We start from the raw sequence: 13,129 nt of genomic DNA, 5'->3' as shown, positions 1-13,129 counted from the left end.
GACTCGGTCTCTGGCTCGGTGCCTGCACCATCTGCATCGCTCGCTAACTTCATTCTTCACCATGGCTACTCCTCCTCAATTCGACCTAGAAAAAATCAGAGCAGAGTCCGATGGCTCCTACACAGGCATGGCTCGCTCCATGTTTGACCAGGCCGTCGTCAACAACCCATATTTCGCTGCTGGCGGTGGCCTTATGCTTTTGGGTACCGGTCTAGCTTTGGCCAGACTGGGTATCGTCAGATCCTCGGGTTTTCTTTATAGACAGCTTCTCGTGGACCTCGAGATCCCGTCCAAGGACAAGCTGTACTTGTGGTTTTTGGAGTGGATGTCCCAGTACAAGCACCGGTCGCTGAGACACTTGTCTGTGGAAACCAACTATGTTCAGCACGACAACGGCGCTGTCACAACGAAGTTCTCCTTGGTTCCTGGCCCAGGAAAGCACTTGATCAAGTACAAAGGCGCCTACATGCTCGTCAACAGAGAACGTTCTGGAAAGCTCTTGGACATGACCTCAGGAACGCCTTTCGAGACCGTCACCTTGACCACCTTGTACAGCGACAGACATGTTTTCCTGGACTTGCTAGCAGAGGCCAAGAAAATGGCCCTCAAGGCTCAGGAGGGCAAAACCGTCTTGTACACGGCATGGGGCCCCGAGTGGCGTCCCTTTGGCCAGCCTCGTAAGAAGAGAATGCTTGGTTCGGTCATTTTAGACGATGGTGTGAGTGAGCTCATAGTGAACGACGTTAAGGACTTTTTGAGCTCGGGCGAGTGGTACCACCAGCGAGGCATTCCTTATAGAAGAGGCTATTTGCTCTATGGACCGCCAGGAAGCGGTAAAACCTCGTACATCCAGGCCTTGGCAGGTGAGCTCGACTACAACATCTGTGTGTTGAACCTCTCCGAGGGCCATTTGACTGACGACAGACTCAACCACCTCATGAACCACATCCCCAATCGCTCCATCTTGCTTCTTGAAGACATTGACGCTGCGTTCAACAAACGTGAACAGACAAACGAACAAGGCTACCAATCTGGTGTAACCTTCTCGGGCCTCTTGAACGCCTTGGACGGCGTTGTTTCTGCAGAGGAGTGCATCACCTTCATGACCACCAACCACCCCGAAAGGCTAGATCCCGCTTTGCTCAGACCAGGCCGTGTGGACTTCAAGGTGATGGTCAACAACGCTACAGAGCAGCAGGTGAGACGGATGTTCTTGCGTTTCTACGAGGACGAGAAGGAGCTCTGCGAGAAGTTCGTCAAAAAGTTCCAGGAGCTAGAGCTCGTGGGCAAGGTCAGCACGGCCCAGCTCCAGGGCTTGTTTGTGTACAACAAGAAGGACGCTCAGGCTGCGTACGCCATGGTCGACACGTTGAAAAACCCTAATAGTGTATTCTGATCCCTTGTATATAGTTGCATCCGAAATAATAACACATAGAAGAAAGTAAACGGGCGCCTAGCCCCGGTAGTACCGCATCAATTCCTCGTGTTTGGCTTCTAGCAGCCGCTCAGTCATGCCCTCTTCACTCATCAACTTGCTGAGGTAGTCCATGTAGACGAGATAGACCAACGTGTCTGTGTTGTCGTTGGCTATGGGCATGTCGGTTTTGCTTTTGAGCACCCGCTTGAACCGGCTCTGGGGGTACTGCGCAGATCCAGGCATGGGATGTGGAGTTGGTGAAGATGCAAATTGTGTTTTTATTTGCGCGCAGACCCGACCAAAGTATGGGGCAGCCCCAAATGGAGGAATGAAAATGTCCAAATTTCACGAACAATGCAATTCGGTCAATTGCTGTTTGCTGATAGACAAACCTTTCTGCAATTGACGGTCAACTGCTATTTGCAAAACAGAAACGTCAAAGCTTTCTGCAGACTCCGTAGACAGGGTCACTAAGTCTGTAGAACCTAGTTCTGAGAACCCTCGGTCTTGAGCTTCTTGGCCTTCAGGTCGTCCTCAGAAAGCAAATCAGAGAGCCTTCCGGAAGCGCTTCTCTTGATCAGCTTATCGAGCTCCTGGACAGAAGGAAGCACGCTCTTGCCTTCAAAAGGCGTCAGCGGTATACTGGGAGCTGGAGAAGGCGCTTTAGAAGGAACAGAAGTGACCATTGGGTTCAGCGTGAAGGTTTTGGGAAGAACGTGACCAGGCGAGATGGGCCTCTTGTCGTCGTTCAAAAGCGCAGTTGTAGAGTGTCTCTGCTGAGGTGAAAAACTCTGCGGCATGTTCTTATCGAGAATAGGCAAAGAAACCGTTCTCTGCTGCCCCGTTTCACTACGCATGTAAGGCTGGTAGAGCAGCGGAGCGGCCTGCTGGTTCACCTTGGGCTGGTACTGCTGGACATGGGGAGGTGCTCTGGCGTCTTTCTGGTTGGAAAGCGGGCTGGACGATTTGAGCTCATCGGGGCCCTTCAACGCCTTGGTTTGAAGCGGGTCCATGAGGACAGAAAACTGGCGGTTCTGGTGGCCGTCCTCGCCGAGCTTGAAATGACGAAAGCCGTTTTCGCCGTTGTTGTACAAGGAATAGTTTGGGTTTAGAGGGTAGCGCTGGGGCACGATACTGGACGAAGGTGGTTCTTCTGCCGAGCCGTTCTGGGCACTTTGAGGCTGTCCGGCCTGGCCATTCACCGAGGGCTGTTTCTCCTGCTGTGGGTTTCTCAAAACGAGTTTGCTTCGGAACGCAGCCAAATTTTCCAGTCGTAGCTCGTCTTTATCCAAGATATCAAGAAGCTGCACCATATCGTCCTGGCTCTGCTGTTGGGCAGCGCAAACAGTGTCGTATTTCCGCAGAAGGTCGTCGAAGCTGGCTCGAAGCGTGGTAATTGCCGTCAGCATCTCAATCAACTTCAAATTGATCAGCTGGTCCACAGCCAAAGCGGTCTGGTTGGACGGCTGCCGCAGCTGGGACTGAGAAACATACGACAGCGGCGTGGGGATAGGATGGTCAGGATAAGGCGGAGAGCTTGGGCTCACAGGCACTGGCATCGTCACCGAGTGTGGAAAACCCGGATAAGGGTGCATTGGGTAGTAGACCAGACCTGGTGGATTCAGCGGATGGCCATTGGGCAGTGAAGGCGAGTGTGGTTTCTGCGCCAGCAGCTGCTTCCACAGCTATTGATAGAGCGAACGGTGGTACTGCTGCTTGGACGCTGGGTCTGGAGTCTCCGAGTCTGAATCGTTGCTTGTAGCTGGATTCAGCGTCGGCGGGAGCAGCTTCAAATTGACGATTTCCTTCGGGGTGCTCATGACCTTCGACAGCTTACGTTTGATGAGGCGGAGCAGCTCCACGTCGCCCTTTCTGAACTGATTAGCAGCGTGTCTGAACTCCCAGCGGGTCTGGCCACTCGGCGTGCCCTTTTCGTCGCTGTGGAACGAGTCGTTCACCTTGTGGAAGCCGTACATGTTGAGCTGGCGGATGAAACTGGCGATGTTGGTGTGTTTGAAGTACTGGGCCAAAACGTTGGAGAACTCCTCGCCCGGATAGAGACAGAAGCTATCGTGGGAAGGCAGCCACCAGATGAGATGCGAGAGGCTCAGGTCCTCCAACATGTCGTAGAGTTTGTGGATAAACACGGTTTGTGTTTTTGGGCCCTGGATTTTGGCATCTTCGAGCGGTGGATTCGTCTTTTCGTCGGTGTTCTCCTGGGGTAGAAGGTCGGGTTGTGGCTGGTGAGGGTGGTGTGGCTGGTGCCGTAAGTCGTTATTGGCGGCGGACTCGCCAGGGGTGGGCAAGGCCATGGGACCGAGCGGATAAGGAATTTTGGGGTGGATTTGGCGGGTTTGTTGGAGGTGTTTCTCGAGGCTCGTCTGCTAGGTTTGTAAGCGAAGCAGGGAGCGGCGGCGGGGCAAGGGCAGGGAGGAAGGGATTAAGGGCTCCGACCGCAGCAGGAAGAAAGTCAAAATAAAAAAAAAACGAGAAAGAAGGGCCGTGAACGAAGGGGGCCTGTGGCAGGGGAAAATGTGGAGTGGTTGGTGAGAATGAAAATTGAGTAGAAGCAGGACGAGAAGAGGTGAGGGTCTTCTGCTACACATCCAGTGACCACCCCAGCCATTGTTCCCGTGAATGGAATGTGTGGAGGGGTCGAGGCGAGGAGGACGAAGAATGGGGATAATGAAGAGAATATAAATTTGGTTTAAGGTTTTTTCGAAATTCTAGTGAATTTGGTGAAGTCCAACACCCGTTGGATCTGGCGGGCCGTTAGTCAACGGCGCCCAGAAACGCGGCAAGACCGCCTCGGCTGGAGACCAGGACGAGGGCCAAGGGGGCCGAAACCGTGGCCGTTTGCGAGAAAAAGGCAAGAAATAAGAACAATCTGGAAATCCCGAATCGAGAAGTGAAGAAAACCACCGAAATGCAGACAAAGAGAAGACGGTCTGGGAGAAGGAACAGGCGGTTGGATACAATAGGAGAAGAATTCAGGGCAGGATTCGAGGGTGCATTTCGGGGGACAGTCCCGGCAGGCGGCAGAAAAAAATAGAAGGTGGCAGCAAAAAAAATAACTAAAATAATTATTCGACATGTCCGGAGAATGGTGCGGGTGTCAGGAGCGGTGGGCTGGGGGGAATGGAACTGCTCCTGATTACATCTTGTGGTAAGATGTGATGACAAGTATGTTCTCCCATAGGCATAGGAGAACTGGGCCAGGCACTGACCAGATTGTCTTTTCTGGCTTGTCGGGCTTGTTGCGAATTTTAGTCCTTCCTTGTTGGGCCGTTGTTCCTTCGTCGCGGGCATGTTCGATTGTTCTCGCTCGAGCTATTTGTGCCGATTAGGCAGGTGCCCAGGACGGCACAGGACACAATGCCGTATTAAGAGAAGCTAAAGTGGCCTAGGTAGTAAATCCGGTTACGAGTAGACGAGCCTTGGCCCGAGCCTCTTGGGCGTTGTGGATTCTGGATTGTATTCGTTCTTGTCCATTTTTCTGAGTTCCTGTTCTTCCACTTTTCCTGTGTTTTTTCCTTGGGCCGTTGGCTCGGTGACTGGCGCCACTTCCAAGCCTCGTCAGCGCCCGACTAACCGCTGCGAAGACGTAACCTAGTGACGACGGCGGCTGCAACGTGCGTTTGGTGAAATCAGACGAAAAAAGCACCGGCGCAGATTTTCAGAACACACTTTACACCAGTCCGTCAGAGCCTCTGGCGGCCTCTGGCGGCCTCGCATCGGAGATTTTTACTCAAACCGGCCTCCTGCTCCCTCGCCTAAATGATGTCACCCCCACCAGGCCCACCGCCAGGTGGGAAGGCAGAAAGCAAAAAATAAGTTCTTTAAAATGTCATCCTCAAACTGCCTCAAACTGCCTCAAGGTCATCCCCAGCGTCACCCCCAAACTACATCACCAAAGAACTCCTAGGCTTCGCTGGGCCGGTACCGGCTTTATCACGCAAGCAACCACCTACTCAGTCTTGCCCGGACGCCTAGGCGGTGGGGGATCTGCATGGTCTGGTTTGCCGCCGGACCAGGCGAGGTGGGGCCTCAGCACCGCTGTTTTTCTTTTCGTGTGATTGTTTTGTGTAACCGGGCCCGTTGCTTCCATGAACTGCACGCCGCCTTTCCTCACCGCCAGCCTGCCGCTGCCTCGCTGCCTCCCTGCCACCCAGGAATTGTCTGATCTTCAGGCGTCACCGCACCGTCCGATCGCATTGTCAGCAATCCCCATCCCACCTCTGCTTCGTCAACTTTTGCATTTATCCTCTTCTTTTTGCCTTCCTCTCCTTCTTCTTAATCACCGCCTTGGTCACCGCCTTCGTCACCTGCCCACGTCAGGATGTCTTGGCTGACCGTTTTGTGTGATTTCATCTCCCTCTGGGGCTCCTTATCCGGCTCCTCGGCGCGGCCGCATTCCTGCTAGCACAATGGGCCGTACCGGGGGCTTCCAGAAAGCTCGCCGTTCCGCGGCAGCAACCCACCCCAACTTGCACCGCCAGAGCGTTATTGTTGGCTTGTTCGCTGCAATCCCCGGCTTTTGCATGTTTGATTTGATTATCTTGTTTTTTTCTTTTGGCTTTTATAGCCGACTGGGGCTGTATTTTTCGTGGAGCGTCGGCTTATTCCGTCGGAATCCCCCAGGCCTCATTCGCCTTCTTTGTCTGTCCTTTGCCTCATGCTCGCCGCCCCAGGGGCAGTTTCAGCGGCCTATGGCGCCCGCGCCATTCCAACTACTCAATAATACCTAAACCAGGTGACTCACAACCACTGAAACACACCCAGCCCATGGTAGCTGGACAGTTTTAATTAAATCAACCCCTTCATAATCTCTACCGACTCTTAAATAAATAAAAAACGGCAGGCTAATCCCCCCGACCCCTGCCGAGATCTCCCAAATCCAGCCTATGATGGGCATTTTTTTCTAATCTGCTTTCTTTTGATGTCTCCTTGCTTTGTGGTTGCTGATGCCTGGGCATTCCTCAGCCCGCACGGTTTCCTTGTTCTCTGCCTTCTTTTGTGGCCCATTTCTTTTTCCGTACACCTTTTTTTTTCTTTTTTCGCTGCCTCAGTCACTTCCTTCTCTTAACCCTGTGCCTCGCCCTCGCCCTTTTTTTCCTCCACCTACTTCTTCCAACGCATCCCCCAAACACCCATCCTGTTTTAATCCACTTCTTTTTTTTATTCCACAACAACAACCCCGTTTTTTTCCAGACGCCCTACCCCTCCCTGCTAATATCGTGCTGCCTGGATGAACTCCCAGCTCAACAACTCAAACGAAAACCAGGACCTGGTCTTCCAGGAAACCGACACCTTCCGGCCGGTCTTCTTCGACTCCAGCGCCAAACGAAACTCCTCCCTGGCCTCCTCCGACCCGGCCAAAAGAGCAAGACTTGACGCCTCCGTCATCGCCCCCAAGGACAGGCAACAGGACCCCATCCAGCCCAACCCGCTGCCCCTGGCCTCGTCTCCAGGCAAACTGTCCAACCCAGGCCCCATCCTTAACCAGCACAGACCCTCCCTCCATCATCGCCACCTCCTCCTCCAGCACCACCTCCTTTCCCAGCCTTCGCTGCCCACCCCTGACCAGCAACACGCTTCGGCAACAGACCAGGGAGACGTGGATGTGGACGTGGACATGGACCAGGACAAGCCCTCCAAAAAGCAACCTGCCACGCCTCAGCTGCTGACTCCCAAGTTGCCGCTGCTGCTGGTCAAGGCTGCTCAGCGCTCCGCCCACCGCTCGGCCAAAAAGAGCGTCAGAGTGCTGCCGGTGGCATCCCAGGGCTCAAAAGCTCCAAAGTTTGTCAGACGTTTCCGCTCACGCTCCCTCCCTATCATCAACTACACCTCCCGCTCCCAGTTGTTCCAGCATCATGTGCTCCAGCGCGTGCCCCACCAGCAGCTCCTGTCGGCCGCCTCCTCCCAAAACTCGTCCTTTTTTCTGCAACCGACTGCCCCTGCCTCCCTGCACTACCATACCCCTGCCACCCCGTCGCTTCCACCCATCAATTTGCAGCTGTTGAAGGAGATCGACCTTCACGAGATCTTGAAGAATCCTCAGTTGAGACACGACATTCTCTTTGACCCTCAGTTGCAGTTCCGCCCCAACTTGGATGGCGAGCGCGGCAGACGGAAGAAGACCATCATCGAGAAGTACTGGGGTGAGATTGAAGCAGAGTGCAAGCAGTTTTTCGCCGGCCCCGTAAAGCCTAACTCCGTCAAACTCCCTCGTTTGCCTGTTCTTTTCACCACCTTGAGAGACATTTTGTTGTCGCTCCTTCCGGTGAAGGACCGCGCCCCTGTGAACGAAATCATGGACATTGACCTTCTCGTCCAGCAGTTGTCCCACGGCTCTTTTGACTTTGTCGCCATGGCCAAGTGGCTCGGAGAGGTGTTCAAGTCCCACTGTGCTCCTATGAGAGACCAGTGGGTGTCCGACATGATTGCCAAGTTCCAGCAGTCCTTTGAGGAGAACTCGGTGGAAAAGCTCGTGCAGGGTTTGAGAACTATTTTCTTTATCTTGGAGGCTATGAAATTGGACGTGGCTAACCATCAAATCAGAATCTTGAGACCTGTTTTGATTGAAACTGCTAATGAATTCGAGAAGGACTACTTTGACCAGCTTATTAATCACTGCAAGATCGACATCACCGACTCTTTGAAGTGGTATTACAGAAACTACCACAAGAAGAGCGACATTGCCAAGCTGTTGAACAAGGAGAACATGCTGGATGCCGAGCAGAGCAAGGCTATCATCGTTTCCGCCATCATCGATTTGCTTTCATGCCGCAACATGGCCACGGAATTCCCACTGACTTTGGCCTTCGACCACACCAGATTGGTTTTGTTGAGAGCCGACGTTAGACAGTTGGTCTGCGTCCAGTTGTGTGTCGTGTTATACAAGCAGCTTCTTCATAACTACCTGCCCGCTGCTGCTTACAGAGCTACCAGCTACAAACCTGAGAATCTTACAAAGGTCCAAGAGGAGATCTTGGCCATTGTTACTGACGACAACGGCAATGTGAAGTGGACCAGAAATGTCCAGGCGATTGCCTTACAGCTAGTAAAGAATGTTGTCACCAACCCATTGACAGGAAAACAGGTTACCAACAACTTGCCTCAGTCGATGGTTGATTTCAGTTACAACTGGTTGATCAAGCAAATCCAGCCAAGCTCGGACGTCTATGGCCTCATGGAAGACAAGATCTTCAAGGAGCTCTTGACCGAGATTGTGGTCAACCTCAACTTTGACGGTGCCATAACTGCTAGCAGTTTGAGCAACGACTTGAAGCTGAGCTCTGCGGGCAAGAGCAAGAAATCTGATCTGGAAATGGTTAGCATTGCATCGAGAATTTCTACGTTGGTTAAGTTCCACTGGAGCGTGTTTGGCGAGTACTACACCAATTATGTGAAAAACGACAAGGCCAGTCTTTGAACAAGCATCATCGAGCAGCAGTAACAAGCGACCCCTTATTACCAAACAATTTTTTAACGACACATTTGCATGCCATGTGTTACGCCACATGGTCACCCCCCATTCATTACTACCACATTATGACGAGGCCCAACACCAGGCCACCTTTATACTTTTTTTTCTTCAGAGATATTTTTGTTTTGCTGCTTACTTCAACTTAAAGGGACAATAACCATTTGCATATAGGAAAAATGATAATTTAAGAGAATAGATTTTATTTCAGTACAGTAGCGTGATTTTCCAGCGGAATGTCGTCTCGTGCTGGTTGTTTAAACCTTAATGAAAATCCCCTTATTCGGAAATCGAAAGGTCATCTCCGTGTTTTTGGTCGAAAATCACGTCTTGCCAAGCTGTCCGGAATTTCCGTTTGAACGTTATCGTCGTGGGGGAGCATTTCCTTTTTGGCAACATCAGACGAGCAACTGTCACGGCGGTTAAATTTAGTCAAACTAAAGGACCCTTGTGTAGTGAAAAATAAGCAAAAATCGTATGACATCAGCTTGCCAGCAGCCTCACGGTAGACATTTGCTATTTGGTCCGGCCTAGGCCTTGAATAAGGTATTTGTGCTTATTGTAGTGGCTATGGTGATGGTGTTGCAGCCGTGTGATGAGGGTGACGTAAGTGGGGGATGTGAGTGAAGTGAAGGTTTGAAAAACGCAAGGGAAAGGATTTCCGGGCAATCATGAATATTGCTTGACCTTTTGGGCATTAGGCGGGATTCCGTTGGTGTGACGGGATGAATTGGGTTCTGGGTGGTACACTTTGCGACGGTGGGAAGATTGCACAGCAATTTGAAGAAGTAGATGACGAAATGGTGAGTTTCTTTTGGAAGTAACGGTGACTTGATGGTTGGTGGAATGCATGATGGATGCATTATGTAATGCCTCTGCCCCATTGGTCGTGGCTATTGGTTTTTCATGGATTGTTCATGGAAAGCAAGGTCAACTCACAATCGACAAATGAACACACTCTGATTCAATACCAATAATCCCATTCACAAATCCATGTCTTTCGCTGCATGACTTTCGCTGCATGCCTTTCTCTCCATCAAAGGCATCACGCAACAATCAACTCCAATCCGTTCATCGAGCAGGTCACCGAGTTGAGTTTCAACAAGTACCTCGCCCGTGCCTCCACTGCCAGATACAGCCTGTTCCCCTCCACGACCCGCTGATACATAAGCTCAGCTAAGTCCCTGTCACTCACAACCACACTCAGTTCTCTATATGGCTCCCTCTCTCCATAGTGGAAGGCCACATTCAAGTTGTACGGCTTTCCCCTGCTGGCAAACAGCAAATTGAGCACACAAGTGTGGGTGGACGCAACCAAGTGGTTCAGCGAAGGCACATAGTCGTCCAAGAGCCCCAGGTCCCACAAGTTCCGTGTGAATGCCCTCCCTATAGCCACCATGGGGTCCTCAGACGGCTCCAAGTGGGCGACGGTGTCGTTGACGCCAATCAGCTGTACGTGGGTGAGCCAGGGGATTTTTCCGTTTTTGCCGTACTTTACCGATTTGCAAGCGTAGCCTTTGGCGATTCGGATGGTTTCTTCCATGGTGGAGTTGGTTTCGTGGAGTAGGTGGATTTCGCAGCCAGGGCCCAAACTAGCGCCGAGCAGGCGCCGCAGAGACTGATCCCCAGGTTTCGGCAGAGTCTCAGGGAGGCCTCAAAAATGATGAACTGGGGATTCGAAACTTTGCCAATTCCTCAAATTCTGCTGATTTGTTTCATCTGCTTCAAATTGGATTTTCCATTTCACCTCCCTCAAGGTTCCACAAAACGCAGCCGGCAGCCTGCCGTAACTGTATGGCGGTGGCAGCGTAACTGTTGGAGGCATAATACGGCATCGGGCTGGGTTCTCGAACTACGGCCAGTTTTAGGCACTGGCGCCTCGGCGGCAGCGCTGGGAATAATTAGAAATCTGCGGCTGCGTCGTTTCAGCTCCCTGTTTCAGGCGGTGAGCAAGCAGGTCATGAAGGCTCGAAAAGTCGATTCAAAAAGTCGATTCAAAAAGTCGATTCAAAAACGTTGTTTCGAAATCCGGCTTACAGTCTTTGAATGTTTTTTAAAAACTTTTTACAACAACTCTACTTTTTCCATCTACCACCGTTTGGTGTTTTGGAAACGCCTGCAAATTTCTGCCTCACTCCTGCCTCATTTCTCCCTCACTCATCCCTCCCTCCTGCCTCACTAACCCTCGTTAAATCCCTCATCTCGTCTCATTCTGCGGCGCACCAAGCCTCGCAACCATATTGTTTGCAGCCAATTCCAGCGCTCACAAGTCAGCATTCTCACAATCGGCGCCTGACGATTGCTGCTTTTCGGATTTAGTAAACTTTCTTTCCGGAACATTCTCGGTTATCGTGGCAGAAGCTTAGGGGTGTTGCAATGCACGGAGCCGCTGCAACGCTTTCTCGGCATATCCCTGGGTATGCTAGCGGGCATCTGGCGGGCATCGAGCCGTCAGCGGAGGCCGAACCGCTGAGGCAATCAGCCAGTTAAAATATAACATGTAGAAAATTTTAGTCGGCTAGATAGCCGATTGGCAAGCTTCCATATGGACAGACTTTTCATCCACTGAGACATGCGTCGATGAGATGCCCATCTGTGTACATGCCAGTGGCTGCAACTGATGCATTGCTCTCTGGCCTAAACCAGATCCTTCGGCTACACTACCTGACCTCTACACTACCTGATCTCTACACCAACCTCATCTCATATGCTATTACGTATTATCTTGTGAAGCCAGCCCAACGGCAATACTCTCGTTAACTCCAGAATGTTCCCTCTTCTTACTTCCCATCGTCCTCCGGCTCAGCAGTTTCTGTTCTCGACAGCTCGTCGCCAGCCTCTCCGGTCTCGCTGAACGCCGCCGTCTCTACCGTCCCTGGCGTCAGAGCCAGCCCCAGCCGCCGGGACGCCTCTCTTCTCTTCCGCAGCCTCCGCTTCTTCTGGCTCTTGGTGAGCGCCTGCTCGCTGCTCAGCTCCTCGGAGTTCTCCCCGGTTTCGGCCTCCTCCGGCTCCTCGGGCTCTTCCTTGATCGTGGCCACACGAGGCTCAGGAGAATCTCTCAGGTACCGCATGAAGTTGTAGCCGTCGTCGTCTTCGTAGGAATGCTCCGCTCCGCCATCACTAAAGTCAACCTTGCCCCGTTGGACCCGCTTAGGCTCGTTCTGGACGATATCGGACACCGAAAGCTCTCTGGGCTCCTCTTTCACTTTTACAGGCAGCTTTGGAGGCTCAGACTTCACAAGAGCATCTACCTTGGGCAAAACGGGCGCCTCGAGGTTGGGAAGCTGGGCCTTCAACTCCTCCATCTTGGCTTTGGTCTTTTCGAGTTCCTCCTGAATCGCCTGCTCCAACGGCGGCGGCGTGAGCACCTTGCTGACAACACTGATATTGAGCCCTGTGAACCAGCCAACAATGACTCCTGTGACGGCAGCGATGATCACGTAGTGGAGAAGGTGCAACGCAAAGAACGCAACGTGTGGAATGGAATGGAACACCAATTGCAAGAGCAGGCCTTCCACAGAAACGGTCTGGTCGTAATCCACATCGGCAGCGGTGAGAACAGGCGTAAGTGGGAGGTAGACCAAGCCAAAGAGGGTGATTCTGAGCATAAGCAAGAGCGGCACCACGATGGTGTGTTTCACCACGAGCCATACGCTGAGGACAATGTAGAAAAGAACATGAGTGACTGGGAACAAAACCACTCTCAATGCTAGTTTGCCGGCAAAAACAGCCTGTTCCTGGTAGTCCATGGCATCAAGGTCCACTGGAAGGTACACCTTGGCCGACTGGAACGCTAGGGCGGAAGGAACCACCAAGGTGTAGTTGATAGCGAGCCAGGATGCATAGAATATGTAGTAGCACGCATGGGTGAACGGAAATAGGGCGATTCTGCCTGCTAGGGCAGCGTATTCCTGGATCACTGGGTTCATGGTAGTAGGTGATATAAGCGCAGCATGTGCAGAAAGCGGCTGCGCAGGAATGGTTGCAAAACGGGAGGGACGTGGATGGATGTGGGGAGGTACTGAGAGTTTGGATTCAATGAAAATTGCTTGAAGAGGAGAACAGGAAAGCTCGAGCTGGGTGGTCGAGAATTTGAGGAAAGTGAGTTTGGACGGTTCGTGCTGGGAGGAAATGGAGAATGGCTACGACTCCATGGATTGGTGTTGGAGAATGTTTCTCACAAAAGGCTAAGGCAGGATAAGGCTGTTTCAGTAGAATCTTCCGCA

General features: G+C 52.1%; 6 protein-coding genes across 6 annotated transcripts; 2 read left to right on the top strand and 4 right to left on the bottom strand.

Annotated features, from left to right (window-relative positions):
• Positions 1-61: 61 nt before the first annotated feature.
• On the top strand, positions 62-1,396 carry C7M61_004627 (bifunctional AAA family ATPase chaperone/translocase; the record flags this gene model as incomplete). The annotated part of the gene is made up of 1 exon (XM_024859946.1): positions 62-1,396. One exon carries the CDS (start codon positions 62-64, stop codon positions 1,394-1,396), a length of 1,335 nt encoding a protein of 444 aa, XP_024711898.1.
• Positions 1,397-1,453: 57 nt separating this feature from the next.
• On the bottom strand, positions 1,454-2,976 carry C7M61_004626 (uncharacterized protein; the record flags this gene model as incomplete). The annotated part of the gene is made up of 2 exons (XM_024859945.1): positions 1,454-1,587; positions 1,917-2,976. 2 exons carry the CDS (start codon positions 2,974-2,976, stop codon positions 1,454-1,456), a joined length of 1,194 nt encoding a protein of 397 aa, XP_024711897.1.
• A 126-nt stretch (positions 2,977-3,102) lies between these two features.
• SFL1 (Sfl1p) lies at positions 3,103-3,729 on the bottom strand (the record flags this gene model as incomplete). The annotated part of the gene is made up of 1 exon (XM_024859944.1): positions 3,103-3,729. The coding sequence occupies one exon, from the start codon at positions 3,727-3,729 to the stop codon at positions 3,103-3,105; it is 627 nt and encodes a 208-aa protein (XP_024711896.1).
• A 2,936-nt stretch (positions 3,730-6,665) lies between these two features.
• Positions 6,666-8,852, top strand: SOK1 (Sok1p; the record flags this gene model as incomplete). The annotated part of the gene is made up of 1 exon (XM_024859943.1): positions 6,666-8,852. One exon carries the CDS (start codon positions 6,666-6,668, stop codon positions 8,850-8,852), a length of 2,187 nt encoding a protein of 728 aa, XP_024711895.1.
• Positions 8,853-9,948: 1,096 nt separating this feature from the next.
• Positions 9,949-10,446, bottom strand: C7M61_004623 (uncharacterized protein; the record flags this gene model as incomplete). Its single annotated transcript, XM_024859942.1, has 1 exon — positions 9,949-10,446. One exon carries the CDS (start codon positions 10,444-10,446, stop codon positions 9,949-9,951), a length of 498 nt encoding a protein of 165 aa, XP_024711894.1.
• Positions 10,447-11,683: 1,237 nt separating this feature from the next.
• Positions 11,684-12,832, bottom strand: C7M61_004622 (uncharacterized protein; the record flags this gene model as incomplete). Its single annotated transcript, XM_024859941.1, has 1 exon — positions 11,684-12,832. The coding sequence occupies one exon, from the start codon at positions 12,830-12,832 to the stop codon at positions 11,684-11,686; it is 1,149 nt and encodes a 382-aa protein (XP_024711893.1).
• Positions 12,833-13,129: the final 297 nt, after the last annotated feature.

The sequence above is a fragment of the Candidozyma pseudohaemuli genome, assembly GCF_003013735.1.
Source record: "Candidozyma pseudohaemuli strain B12108 chromosome Unknown scaffold00016, whole genome shotgun sequence".
Lineage (NCBI taxonomy): Eukaryota > Fungi > Ascomycota > Pichiomycetes > Serinales > Metschnikowiaceae > Candidozyma > Candidozyma pseudohaemuli.
This window is presented reverse-complemented; position numbering and strand designations above follow the sequence as displayed.